Source organism: Lates calcarifer, unplaced genomic scaffold (assembly GCF_001640805.2).
Source record: "Lates calcarifer isolate ASB-BC8 unplaced genomic scaffold, TLL_Latcal_v3 _unitig_898_quiver_1298, whole genome shotgun sequence".
Lineage (NCBI taxonomy): Eukaryota > Metazoa > Chordata > Actinopteri > Centropomidae > Lates > Lates calcarifer.
The window spans coordinates 18237-32079 of NW_026118080.1; the positions used below are offsets into that span (position 1 = coordinate 18237).

At 39.8% G+C, this 13843-nt stretch overlaps 1 protein-coding gene across 1 annotated transcript; it reads left to right on the forward strand.

Moving 5' to 3' along the window:
- The first annotated feature begins 264 nt into the window (after positions 1 to 264).
- LOC108880332 (ras-related GTP-binding protein D) lies at positions 265 to 6477 on the forward strand. The gene is made up of 4 exons (XM_018671800.2): positions 265 to 565; positions 4196 to 4491; positions 4842 to 5041; positions 5572 to 6477. The coding sequence occupies exons 1-4, from the start codon at positions 442 to 444 to the stop codon at positions 5762 to 5764; spliced, it is 813 nt and encodes a 270-aa protein (XP_018527316.1). The 5' UTR covers positions 265 to 441; the 3' UTR covers positions 5765 to 6477.
- The last annotated feature ends 7366 nt before the right edge of the window (positions 6478 to 13843 follow it).

Below are 13843 nucleotides of genomic sequence, written 5' to 3' on the forward strand. Positions count from 1 at the left end.
GAGGAAAATTTCAATACAGAAATTCCCTGAGTTAAACAACTCCACTTTGGAGGACGTTTTAGTCTTAACACAACTTGTTTAAAAAAATCTAAAGAATGGGAGAAAATATGCAAGAGGATTGTGGTAGAAGCATCATAGTACTGTTAATACTGTTCAGATGTCCTTATATCAGCGTTATTGTTATTTATGTTTTACTGTTAATTTTACCAGCAAATTATTTTATATCTTAAATTGGACTAGTTTTCTTATTTTCTCTTCCGTAATTATAGCCCTAACCCGGGTTCTGCCCAGTGCGGCTGCAGCGTGTCGGGCTGGAGGTTGGGTGGGGGGTGAAAGTTCACCATCATGGCTCTCATGTATCAGGTGACAATGTGGGAAAGTTGGACACCGCGAGCCGCTTAAATCCAAACCAAAAACAAGGCTAAAGGAAAAGAAAAGAGCATGACGAGTGAGAGAGTGTCGGCTGTGAGCGCAAAGGAAGAGGAGGACGCAGCTCTGGGTTATTACGACGACGAAGACGACCTGGAGGCGTTTTCAGACGGAGAACTGGGCTGCGAGGACGGAGGTAGGCGGATATTTCTGCTGCGGAGGAAGGTCACAGGAGTACACGGCACACTTTCACTTCGGCTCAGCCTCGTTTACAGTCGGTGTCTCGGTGCAGTGTACTGCTCCTAACTCTAGCTAGCCCGTCCTCTGGTTAGCTAACATTGGCTGAGGCTGCTTCTCCTACTCTGTAGTGCTAATGTTCCCTCTGGGTCGGCTGAGAACTTTATGTAAGAGTTAGGCTACTTAGTGTACAGAGGTGGAGGAACGGAGTAATGGAGTACACTTTAGGTTTTCTAAACCGACACGTATCCTGCTGTCTGACAAGTATTACATGTAACATATGTGTATATACATTAAGGTAACTTTATTACTTCACTCTACTTTATTCAGGTTTCTGTCATAGCAGCTAAGCGCTGTAATGGGCCTGTTACCTGCTTATCATGTTATTTACGTAAATTATTTACGTTTAATAGTTGGTGTTTTGTGGAATAAGGTTTACCTGAGTTTTGTTAAATGACATTCAAACTCTATCACAGCCATTTTATATTTGGGGGCTAAACTGACCTTCATTTTCCCTTGCCATGGCTTCAAAGCCAGTTTTTTTTTTATTTTATTTTTTTAGATGTTTTGGTTACATTGAAACACTGTATATGCTGCAGACCCGGTGCAACAGAAGCAGCACTGTTGAAAGAAATTGACAATTGACAATTGAAAGAAAAGATTCACTTTTAAATCTTAAGTGCGTTGAAAAAGAAACAGTTGTCTGAAAGTGGAGCTGCTCATAGGCTATTATGATATGGATTTGCTGCAAAATTCATTGTACTATGTACAAGATGAACCACATTAGGAGCACATGATGTAAATTTGTTAAGCACTAAACATCATCTTAAAAATTTTGGTTAAAATTTCTTGCGGCTCACAGTCAAAACAATCTCGACTCCACATCCACTTACTATGTTTTTTTGAGTGTTCACGCAGGCTCAGGTGTAATCCTGTGACCTAGGGTGGAACTTCGGTCTGTTCCCAAATCAGGATGTTCAAAGTCAACTCAGACTCACCTGGTATTCTAATTTCTAATTTTTTAATAGATATCTGTTGTCTTTATAAACAAAATTAGTAATATTTTTTTCTTCAATACACCCTACAGCTTTAATAATAGCCCACTCTCATCTTTTAGATATACAGTTTGTTTCTAATGCCTATGTTTCTCATCTGGGTTTTCAAAACACCAGAATTCACCAGATGAAATAAAAAGTGTGTGTTCTGCTTGTAATTCAAGTCAAGAATTCAAGTCATAGTGCAGCATAGCGTGTCTCTTCTCCTGCTCTTACACCGAAAGGCAGTAGAGAGGGTTTTACCAGCACCTGGCTCCAAAGTAGTTAAGATAACTCCTTCAGAATTCAGCACCAGAGCTCAGAGTGTCAGAGAGGTGAATGGAAATAAGTCAAACTTATTTTCCATGTGTTTTATTTTTATGTGTGTTATTTTTTATTTGTAAGGTTTGAAACTGCTGCCAGAAGCTGTCTCATATTCAGTCATAGTCAGGGAGTTTGAAGGTATAGTAGCAACATTTCCACAGCATTCACGAGAGTGGCACAGTATTATTGCAATTGCCCAGAGGCTGAGTAGTAGGTAAACCAGGACTGAAAAGCGCAAGGCAGTAGGCTCTGCAAAATAGGGCAATGTCTATAATCACCATATGAAATGAGAGTGTGAGAACATTTTTAAATGCCCTTGATGACTATTTTCAGCACAGTGATTGTGTGTTTTAAAGTGGCCTTGATGCCCATATTACAGTGTGGGGGTAGGTGACCCTGGGGATGAGGTGTTAGGAGGTGCCAAGGAGTTTAGGGCTCTGACAGGTTTGGGGGAAAAGGCTATTTTAGAGCCTCACAGTGCAGTGTGGGCAAACAGACTGTGTGTGGGGTCCTCTACAATGGCAGAGGCTCTATGTATGCAGTATGTTTGGAGGAGGGGGACTCGGCTGACCTCAGTATGCACTGCAGGGACCTGTGTTCCTGTGCTGTGCAGTTCCCAAACCACACAGTGATGTTGCTGGTCAGAACGCTCTCCAGAGTTCCCCTGTAGGAGGTGGTGAGGAAGGGTGGTGGTAGACTGCCTCTCCCTTGTCTCTGCATGAAGTTCACAGGTTGATGTGCCTTCTTCACAACAGCCCCGGTGTTGGCAGACCAGATGAGGTTGTCTGAGATGTGCACGCCAGGGAACTTGGTGCTTCTGATTGTGTCCACGTTAGAACCATTGATGAGCAGTACCCAGAACATGCCAAAAATACAAATACCCAAGTTACGGGTGTGGGGATACCCAGAAGCCCCACATATGGGGATTGTGGGTAACATAACCCACTCCAATGGCATCTTCTTACCAGAGACACATCATAGATCATATTGACCCTTTTCTCTCTCACCTCCTCATTTCAAAGCTTGCGGTTTAGTCTGCCATCTGGAACAGCACAAGACGTCTCATCTGCGCTCTCTCTATCTCTCTATCTGCACACACACCCATTCACACCTACATAACACACACACACACACACACACACACACACACACACACTTACACACACAAACACACCACATGTGTTACATGTCTGCTGGGGTGCCTTGATTGACTGTAGTGTAGTTGTTTGTGGCTGTAGTCGTAGTTAGTTATCAGAGGTTGTTAATTTAAGGTAATATTGATTGATTAATATTGCTATTGTTAATAAACCATGTTATAATTTAAGCAGTCACTGTTTGTGATTATTTGTGCATAATTGCTGTAATAACAGCTGTATTGGATGGTCAGTGCTCAGATTCCACCCTTCTGTGTTCACCTGAGTGATAAGTATTATAGGCGAACACCCATGTGAGATTGTATTCATGGCTGGTCTCTGGTAACAGGGTAGTGCCCTGTCATAATTAATTCATATTAATAATTTTAAGAATATAAACAATTATCCTATTAATAATAAACTAATAGCCAAACCTGCTACTACCATTTACAACAGGGACAACACAACAGTATGTCCAGAACTCTGCTCCCAGGCTTCCTACACGCACCAAGCACGGGCAGCATATCACTTTAACCCTCATAAATCTCTACTGGCTTCTGGTTAGGTCACGCATCACCTGCAAGATTCTTCTCCTCACATATAAATCTCTCAATGCCCTGGCCCCTCAGTACCTGTCTGACCTCCTTCACCCATATACACAGTCTCAGATGCTACGATCCTCAGCCATGGGTTCTGCTTTCTGTCCCTCACACTAATCTTCGAACCTTTGTGGACACAGCCTTCACTGTGGCAGCCCTCACCCTCTGGAACTCTGAGCTTTTAAGAAACTCCTCAAAACTCACCTCTTCAACAGGGGCTACAGCCTCTAACCTCTTTGTTTATTTGCTGTGTCCTATGTCTGGGGTTTTTTCATTTTTTTGGTAAAGCATCCTTGGGTTTCTTGAAGGGTGCGTCGATTTATAGATGGAAGTTATTATTATTAACAAGCTATTTCAGTATTTTTACTACATTGTCTTAAATATCATATCACAAAATTACTTTTTAAGGTAATATTATCTTGTATGTGTGTCATCACAGGTGGTTGCCTAATGAGGGTTTACACACCTAATTTGTTGTGTTTCTGTCCTTGCTGTGTAGTGTTGGGCTTCAGTGATTCTCTGAATGGAGAGGTGAAACCTCGTATCCTGTTGATGGGTCTGCGGAGGAGTGGAAAGTCTTCCATCCAGAAGGTGGTTTTTCATAAAATGTCACCCAATGAAACCCTTTTTCTGGAGAGCACCAATAAGATCTGCAGGGAGGACGTCTCCAGCAGCTCCTTCGTCAGCTTCCAGATCTGGGACTTCCCTGGCCAGATCGACTTCTTCGATCCCACCTTTGACTATGAAATGATCTTCAGAGGCACTGGAGCGCTAATCTTTGTCATTGACTCACAGGTAAGGCCACAGGGCCTTAAAGTCTTTGAGGATTCATCATGACCCTGTTATGACCTTGCTGAAGTGACACTGTTATTACAAAAGTAATACAGTGAGGTGAACGGGGTTACAGCCAGAGATTGTTTCTCACATTAGCATTCATGGCAGGTGGAGTTTCCTTGTTAACCTTGATTCCAGAGTGTAAAAATCAACATGGCTGTCCTCTGAGGGACAAAGTTTTTTACTGGAGAGACTAACTGACCTCAGATATCCATCATGTTTCTTGTTACTTTTCAGCAGGTTTAATGTTAAATTAGCCATTTATTGTTAAAGCAAAGAAACTTAACTTAATTAACTTTTCCTCTTGACAGGATGACTATGTGGAGGCTCTGAGTAGACTGCATCTCACAGTGACCAGAGCCTACAAAGTCAATCCAGACATCAACTTTGAGGTGTTCATTCACAAAGTGGACGGCCTGTCAGACGACCATAAGATTGAGAAGCAGAGGGACATTCACAAACGGGCCAACGATGACCTTGCAGATGCTGGCCTGGAACAAATTCACCTGAGGTTGGTTTTACCTGCAGTTTTTGGAGGGTTTTTAGTTTCACAATATGCCTGGAATAAATATACAGTAATACAACCATGTTTCAAAATGGTATACAGCTGTTGTATTCAGACAGGCTATTAAAAGAACTATTATTAAGACTATAAAGACTATTATTAAGTTTGACTTTTTAACAACAAAAAGATTTTTGTAGAAGAATGTGTCTGTACTTAGGACGTGAGTCTTCACAAAAAGTACTGTTTTGGTACCTGTACTGAAAGTCGGGTATTCTATCTGTGCTAGTGCTGAAAATTTACAAGAAACTGAGCCCTAAACAAAATGGTTTCTAAAGTATAACTGAATATGCTCCTTAAGTTTCTCCTTAAATTGTAATGAACCATAATACTACTTAGAAATGTGTCTGAAGACCTTGAAATGTCCATCTTTTGAATGGTGACAGTTGTCTTGTTTTCTGTTTATATCTATTGTAATGTAGTTTGTTATTGAAGTGTAATACTATTCTGATTCTGACTGATCTCCCTGCCCTCTGCAGCTTCTATTTAACCAGTATATACGACCACTCCATATTTGAGGCTTTCAGTAAAGTGGTGCAGAAGCTCATCCCACAGTTGCCCACGCTGGAAAACCTGCTAAACATCTTCATATCAGTGAGTAATCCATCTGCTGTGGCACACAGCCAGGCTGACACTGGAACATGGAGAATGTGTCTGGCCGGGCTACTGTAAGCCAAGCAGTGCTACTGAATGACCTAAGTTTATCTGAAAATGATAATGATGAATGATTTCCCCACATTTTAATCATTAGGTTGGACTTAGTATATTACATGTGCATGTCCTCCTGCACTTTATAATCAAGACACTAGGTGGTAGTGATACATAACAGATATAGAAGTTACAGTGCATGAATGCAGACATTGTATGAAATGCTACTACTGAATTGTAAAAGAAGCATTCATTTATGAAAAAACCAAAGCCTATAAACTACTTTTGACAATGCCTTCATCACTGACTGTTACATGCCTTTGGCCACTGCACTACCAAGGTGGCCAAACTCCTATGGTTCTACTTTCTCACTGATTCTAATTGATAACTGTATTGCCAAACACCCCATTTATGTTATATACACTAATCAGCCACATGTAGGTGACTGGTTTTAATTTTGGCTGATCAGTGTATGTCATACTATATTGACAAACTTCTGCTGATATTATTCATTCAGTAACAGGCTTTACACATTACAGTGGAATTCTTGCTTGTTTTACTGTCCAATGCTAATTCAGCTGCCTGTTAGATCAGCTTCAGTGTCACCTGCCATGTGAATAAGTACATTCAGTGAGAAGAAAAATTAAGTGAACCCTTTGGACTGAATTTATGTATAGATTAGTATTAAAATGGGTCAGTTCTTCATCTAAGTTACAATTAATGAACAAACACAATCTGTCGTAAATAAATAAATAACACATAATCCATTGTATTGTCCATATTAAAAACATCATTCAAAAATTCATATTGCAGGCTGGAAAAAGTACGCTGCTGTGTGCTACTGATGTGAACCAGCCCTAAAAAAAAGGTCTCAGAGATACAATCAAGAATTGTTGATTTGCATAAAGCTAGAAAGGGTTACAGGGTCATCTCAAAAAATTTAGATAAATGGAGATGGTTCTCCCTAGAAGTAGGTGCTAAGATGACTCTGAAGAGACAACACAAGAGGAACACAGAGGAAGCTGCTGCTCTCTGCTCCATAAATTGGGCTGCATACAGTTAAACTTAGCATGAATTTATGATTTATTCACACTGTATGAACCACTCTGCCTCTCGGTCTATGAGTGTTGCAGCTGCTGTGTCTAAATATACCATATGCTTGCTGCTCATATTCCAAGTAATTTCTGAAAAGGCGATCCATTCCTGATGTTTTGCCCTAGTGACCTCATAATGGGGGCTGCTGACATCGACAGCCAAGATGGGTCAAAGCCTGTCCACCACCTTATGTGGTGGTGCAGTTGTAATGTAATGCTAGCAGCAGAGCTGTTTGTGTATAAAGGTGCTAAGACATACACACAGTGAAAGAAAGCAGAGGAGAAAGACTCCGCTGTAAATGTTTTTGGAAAAAAACATGGGCTTGTAAGCTGGTGATTATTTCAGAGGTTATGCTGAACACAAATATACTGCCTGATGTTTGTGACTGAGTTTTCATGAGCAAATATAATAGCTTCTGTCTTCTTTCTCTTTTAACTGAAGGCAGCTGTCAATGTTAATAGCATCCAAATATTCATTTAAAATGGACAACTGATTGCTCTCATCAAGTTTAAAAGGCAAAGCTACTGAATATCAAAAAAAACTGATGCAACTGTACCAGTTAATGATCTGTCCAAGCAGCATATGTAAACAAAACAATGTAGGACCCAGAGCAGAGCCCTGTGGGACACCTCATGCCAGAGCCACTGTGTCTGACATGAACTGACTGATGGAGATCAAAAAACTCCAACCAGCAAGACAGGGTGAAAACCAATCCATGGCAGACCAGAGACACTGACACCACCTACAGATTTTGCAACCAAGAGAAGGGGCATCAATGAGATATCTTTATCCACTGCAGTGTCCTTTGTACAGGGTACAGTTACAAAGAAGCAGGATTCTCAGGTTTATTGTGATGCGACTGGCAAGCTTCCCAGCTGAGCTGAACCTTTGGTGCCATCACCTTATTGAGAGTGTTTGATCATAATAATTTAGGTAAAAAAAAGAGTAGGGTTAGATGTCGGGAGTGATATTAGTTGAGAGAACAAAGTGAGGTTGGTTCCCCCCAGTTCCTCCAAAGATGTTTTGTTTTTTTCACAACCTGAATATCCTTCATGTGATTTTCGACATGCGTCAGCCTTCCCATTCGTTCATCTTTACATTTTTCTGTCTCTTGTTCTTTGTCCTGCAGTGCCTGCTTGGCAACTATGAGAGACTCCAGGGGGCAAGAGCGTTCCTCCTGCCACTGGAGTCTTTCCTTGTCCAGGTCTACCTGGATCTTGATAAACTTTGTTACAAGGCTGCTGGTTTCTTGTTTTTTCTCAGCCCAGAGATGGGTCTTGTCCTCCTCCCACTGGCATCAAGACTTGCATTATTAATTTCAGACATTTCTTCATCCCTTCTGGCAAGGCATGTCTTAATCTCCTCTTTATTCTTGGTGGACCGGCATATTTGGCAAATAACCAAATTATTAGCTGGATCAAGCTCCGGCTGACTCCAGAGGTCTCACCCGTGTGGCTGGAACTTTCTCTCCCTTTTCTTCTCATACTCGTCATTCTCCCTCAACTTGTCCGGTGACTTTCTGTTCTTTTCTTTATGTGTGTTGTTGCTCGGCTTTTGTGTAGGAACCAGAGGTTTTAAAAACATTTGATCATTTATGACAAGAAAGAGGAAAATTGGCGGTAGAAACTGATGACGCAGCAGTGTGCAGTTAACATGCTCACGACAGGAGGCGGCTGCCTTTCACACTGCACAGACACAGAAATGTTGATGTTGCAGAGATAGTCACATGAAAACCACTGGCACATAAATTGGTAAATAATGTGAATAAAATATGTCCATTTTATTTATATTATTTACCTATTTATGTGTAATGCAATGTTTCATTACCCCAAGGCAATGTGATCTTGTGATCAGATCACATGTTAAGACCAGTACCACAGAAAACCAGGTGATTCAAAAGGGTTTTCTTAGCTTCTGTTGCCAATGTAGTGTATGATATTTTCAATATACTAATATTTTCAGTGTACTGGACTTAGGACTACAGCTAATGATTCTTTTTATCTTTGATTGATTGATGGAGCATTTTGTGTATAAAAAGGTAGAAAATGGTGAAAAATAATTTCCTACAGCCTGAGGTGTCTTCAGATGTCTTTTTCAATCTACTATCTTTTAATGAAAAATTAAAGGATTTGATTAGCAGAACAGTGCTCCCACTGCACCATAAAAACTGCTCAGAAATGTCTCCAGGAAAACGACAAAGAGCCTAAGGTGTTGACCTGGCCTCCAGGCTCCCCAGATCCCAATCTGATCCAGCAGCTTAAGGATACATTAAAGTGATTCAGGTCTAATTAATCACATCTTCCTCTCTTGGTTTGATCTGGGCATTTTTTAGAGTTTTTTAGCTGTTAGATTTAAAGTTTTAAACTTTAAAATTACCTGGACATTAAAAGCTCTGCTGATGAGTTTGGTCCTAAATACATGTGACCTGGGTCACAGTACATGCTAATGGAGCCATCTTATGAGCATTATATTCTACTTTATATCTCAAGATGTATTCTTTATTTGACTATTGTAGTGCAGGAGTGACACTAGAAGCCCATTTATACTTGTGACAACCCTTTTCAAGATGTTGTAATTAGGGGGTGATGCAACCAGTGGTTTGTGTAAACAGATGTAACTGAGCTTCTAAACATGTGTTCATATCTAAACATGTCAAACATAGGTTGGCTATAACATGTTGTGGACACCTGAGGCTGCTGTTACTGGTGTCATGTATTTCTCTTTGAGTTTAATCCTCCCTGTGTAACTGTGAGTTGCTGGTGTAAAAAGTCTCTTCACTGTTGATATTCTGTGTGGCTGAAATGAGGTTTTGGGTTTTGTTATAGCTGTGGGAAAATATTGATGAGATGGACTGTATGCTGTCTGTATGATTGGCTGTCTGAGACATATTGGATAAAAAGAGGGCTACACTGATTCACCACAACAGATCTGAACCACATTCTGTGAAAACATTAAGGATCAATATGGCAAAAGGTATTCAAGTATCTCTCCCTCTCTCTGTGCTTGTCATCTGTTTTATGTACTGTATACCCGGGGCACCACCAAGTAATTACTTCTTTAAATGCAACTGAAAGTCAGTTGCTGTTCTTTCTGTTATAGCCTGCCCTGTTTATATAGACAGAGAAATTCTTAGTGTGGCCAATTAAATCATTTCATTGTAAGCATGTGAGCACAAGGTACATAGGCTTATATTGGCTGACAGTGAGACTGAATAGGGCTGGACAATAACATTATCATTCATCCCATTTTAACAAAATCATGTAGTGATGATATAATCTTATGCTATTCTTACATTATTAATGTTGTGATGATGATTTCAACCATATTGCCCAGTCCACACACTGACTAACAACATGATACAGCTGCAACAAAACTTAAAAACTTTATCTACAATCATGGGCAAAAGTCTTGAGTTGCTCCTTGGCTTTCTGAATGAGCTACCAAACAAATGTAAAAAGAGCACTGCTACTGTCACTTTGCAGGTTAGATAATTAATTAGCTGGTCAGCTGTGGTACACTGAACAGCTTCAGAATTTGGCTGCAGATATAGATTCAAACATTCTCTGTCCTTGGCTTGTAAGCTATTGTTACCAGCGCAGGATGTTTACATTACATCTCGGTGCCCCTCTCAGGTCTCACCTTATTAGACGCATACACTAGCCCTTCTAATGTAGCTCCTAAGACCCTTTTTCTTCATTTTAGTGATAGAATATCAACAGTGAATTACAAATTGGGATTATTTGTGATGTGATTTCAGTTGGAAGTAAAGAGGGCAGAATGCTACTGAATAATAGACTATTGATGGTTAGGTTTTATGCACAAATCAACCCATGGCAAATAATGCTAACGTCAGAATCTAGTGGTACTTTCAAACTACATAGACTCTTCATCTGTCTTGGTGGAGGGCAATAAGTAAAGCCATAAGATGTTTTACATACATGGAGATCAGCCATTTAGCATTGACAGATGGATTACACTGACTCTGGAAGTGAGGTAAAAGGTTGAAAATACATTCTTCTTCTCGACTAACTGCCCAAAAGCTACCCCGTGCATTCTACTGTCGATTATTTACTATTAGTGTTGCAGGCATAGTATTTTGTATTTGTAGTTTGTATTCAGTACAAAAAGTGCCGAAATTTCAATGTACAACTCTACCACTCAAAATCCATCCTCTGTAATGTAATTCAAAACCTGAGCCAATGTGATTCAGCTGCATCTCACTTTGATAGGAAATGTTTTACTCTTACTTGTTGGGGAAATGCAACAATGTAAAAATGAAAAAGAAATAATACAGTAACACAAAATCAACAACAAAATCAATGTCAAGATCATTCCAAAAAAAAAAAAAAAATGGTAATCAACAATTCGTGAGAGAGATCAGTGTGTCAGCTTTCTGTGGGAGCTTGTGTGATCTCTGTGATGTGATTTTATCTCCAGCAGCTGCTCACTGTGGGTAGAGGAGGCCTGCACATAGAGATATGAAAAGATCAGCTCTGACAACAAAGGATAAATGTCTGTCTTCATGCACATCCCCACAGAACAGGTCCTCACAGGTCATTAATGTGGCATATTATATTAAAGGTTTTCACACACTAATGTCATATGTTTAACGGGTATTTGGTCGTACACCAACATATTGGACATACTGAAAGTTTGACCTGATGATGGAAGATGAAGAGTCAAGGGATCACAGAATTATTACAGTGTATCCTGAACTGGCTGTAAATGTAAGATTTATTTACTATATCTACTATACCGTGAACTACTGTGGAGGCACTGTTTGTTTTGAGGATTACTATTGAGGGTCCCTTATACAATATATACAATATAATACATGATTAATTGTCATGGTAAATGTGTGTTTAATTATCACAAGTTACCTTGCTGGCATTTTTTCATCTCAGATATTATTTTTAGTTTGTACATGTTGTTCTCTGTAGGAATTAAACAGCAGAGCAGACTGTCCCTTGAGAGAGGCTGGTATTTACGATTTACTGCCTGATCCATCCACCTGAAATGAATTAGAATGACATTACCTCAACAAAGCAATTTTACACTTAGAAACTACTCAAAAAGCACATTGTAATATTAGGGATAAACAATATGATTAATATCTCTTGAAAAAAACAAGAGACAACTTTAAAATTTAGCTGTATTTTCCTCACAAAGCTTAGTGTAATTTCTTCCTCAAAACCTACAGCAGTGAGGGGTGGTGCTGTGGAGTCTCAGGTCCTCAGGTTTGGGCCTGAATCAATGATCTGAGCCACAACCCTTTGTTTCTTTGTTCTTCAAAGTTTCATAGAGTCAGAGAAAAATACTCAAAGAAGCCACTGGAGATGAGCAAAATCTGATGAAGATAGTTTATTGAGTAGTCACAGAAATAGTAACACTCAGTAAACAAGCCCCCCCCCCGTGCAGACTAAAGGAAAACCCCTGAGAGCCTGGTTTTATAGTAAATGAAGGCTTCACAACAATACAAAACTACAGTAATGTTTATGTGTTGCAAACTTGACACCTCTAAGCACACCTGGCCCCCACAATGAGCATGGCTGCACACTTATCACTCTCCCTTCCAATGCATCCTCAGGCTTCACAGGCCTACTCATCAACTGATACTTCTACTTCTAAGGCCTATTCACCAATATTTTAGAAAAAAGGAAGAAGGCCAGCTGGTGGTTGTATAAAAGGGTCATTTTTTAATTTTAAGGTCAGGTCCATAGAAAAAATGTAAAAAAAACAATATAAAACATAGGTAGGTAAAACATGTGGGAGACTGCAGAACAGAGGCTAGAATGTCATCCACATACTCACTTCCTCACTGTGAATACACCAGACAACTACCTGCTCTATTAACACATCAGCCCAGTCAGACATTACACAGACTTTCTATTAGTGAGCTGGCAGGGTCTGTTTAATGTCAGGTCTGACTGATTTTGACATATGTATTCCCACATGCAGTTTCTCCCAGTAATGTCTGTAAACGTTACAGCGCATGTGTGAAAGCAGCTTGTAACAGAATTTAAGGGTTAAATGTAAAGTCTCTTTTCAAATGATCCATAGATAGACATACTTTGACCAATGATAATAAAATATTAAAATATTAAATTAGCCTGCACCCAACCTGCACCAGTAACATTTTGTATGAGCAATGGATTAAATGTGTAATTTGAAAAGAACTTGTTCACAGTGACCAGTCCCCTTAGCGCTACAGAACTCTTTCACCTCCTTAACCGTAGTGTTTTGGTGCTACAAGCCCACAATTTTACTGTTTTAGGTCACTAACTGCTCTCTTCAACCTGGTTTCCAGCAGCAGCAGTCCAGCAGTCAGTGAAAAGTACTCTGGTACTGGGTTTTCAGTGAGGCTAAATCGCCATCTGCAAGCATTGTAGCAATGTTCTGTTGTTTTAAGATGCTAATAATGTTGCAGCAAAATCAAGTACATTATTAAAATCTCAAAATTAGTTCATCTGAATTTCTGTGTTGTGCACGTTGAGGTGTCCCTTCATGTTTTGTGGTAACCTTGTATTCTTCCTAGTGATTTTGTAGCCACAGGCTTTCTTTCCCAAAAAATACTTCTCAATCTCTTAGCAGCATTATATTTGAAGTGGGTCCAAATGTGAACCTATTTTTTCCCAAACATTACTGACATATTCTCTCATGTCACCATATGTTGTCTGATCTGCAGCCAAAGTGCATACAGTTGCTCCTACCCAGTTAAAGAAGGATTTGAATGATGTTCTTTTTCACACTCTGAATTTCACTTCTATTTTCAGCAATTATATCATTGATGAATATGTTTTGTCATTAACTATAACTACACCAGGATTTAACTAAAAACATCCGGAGTAACTGGCTGCTGAAACTGAAGCTGTAGCTACATTCCAGTCGAAACCCCAGTGTTCTTTGGTTCCTGCAAAACATTTTCATTAAAAAAGGGCAAAAGGTCCAGACCTACTAACTGAGCCATTCGTAGTCCCCACAGCAAGTCTTTGAAGGTTTCAGGATTAA

Coding starts and splice junctions, on each gene's coding strand:
- LOC108880332 (XM_018671800.2), top strand. CDS start 442: ATGACGAGTGAGAGAGTGTCGGCTGTGAGCGCAAAGGAAGAGGAGGAC. Junction 566..4,195: donor ACTGGGCTGCGAGGACGGAG/GTAGGCGGATAT, acceptor CTTGCTGTGTAG/TGTTGGGCTTCAGTGATTCT. Junction 4,492..4,841: donor TCTTTGTCATTGACTCACAG/GTAAGGCCACAG, acceptor TCCTCTTGACAG/GATGACTATGTGGAGGCTCT.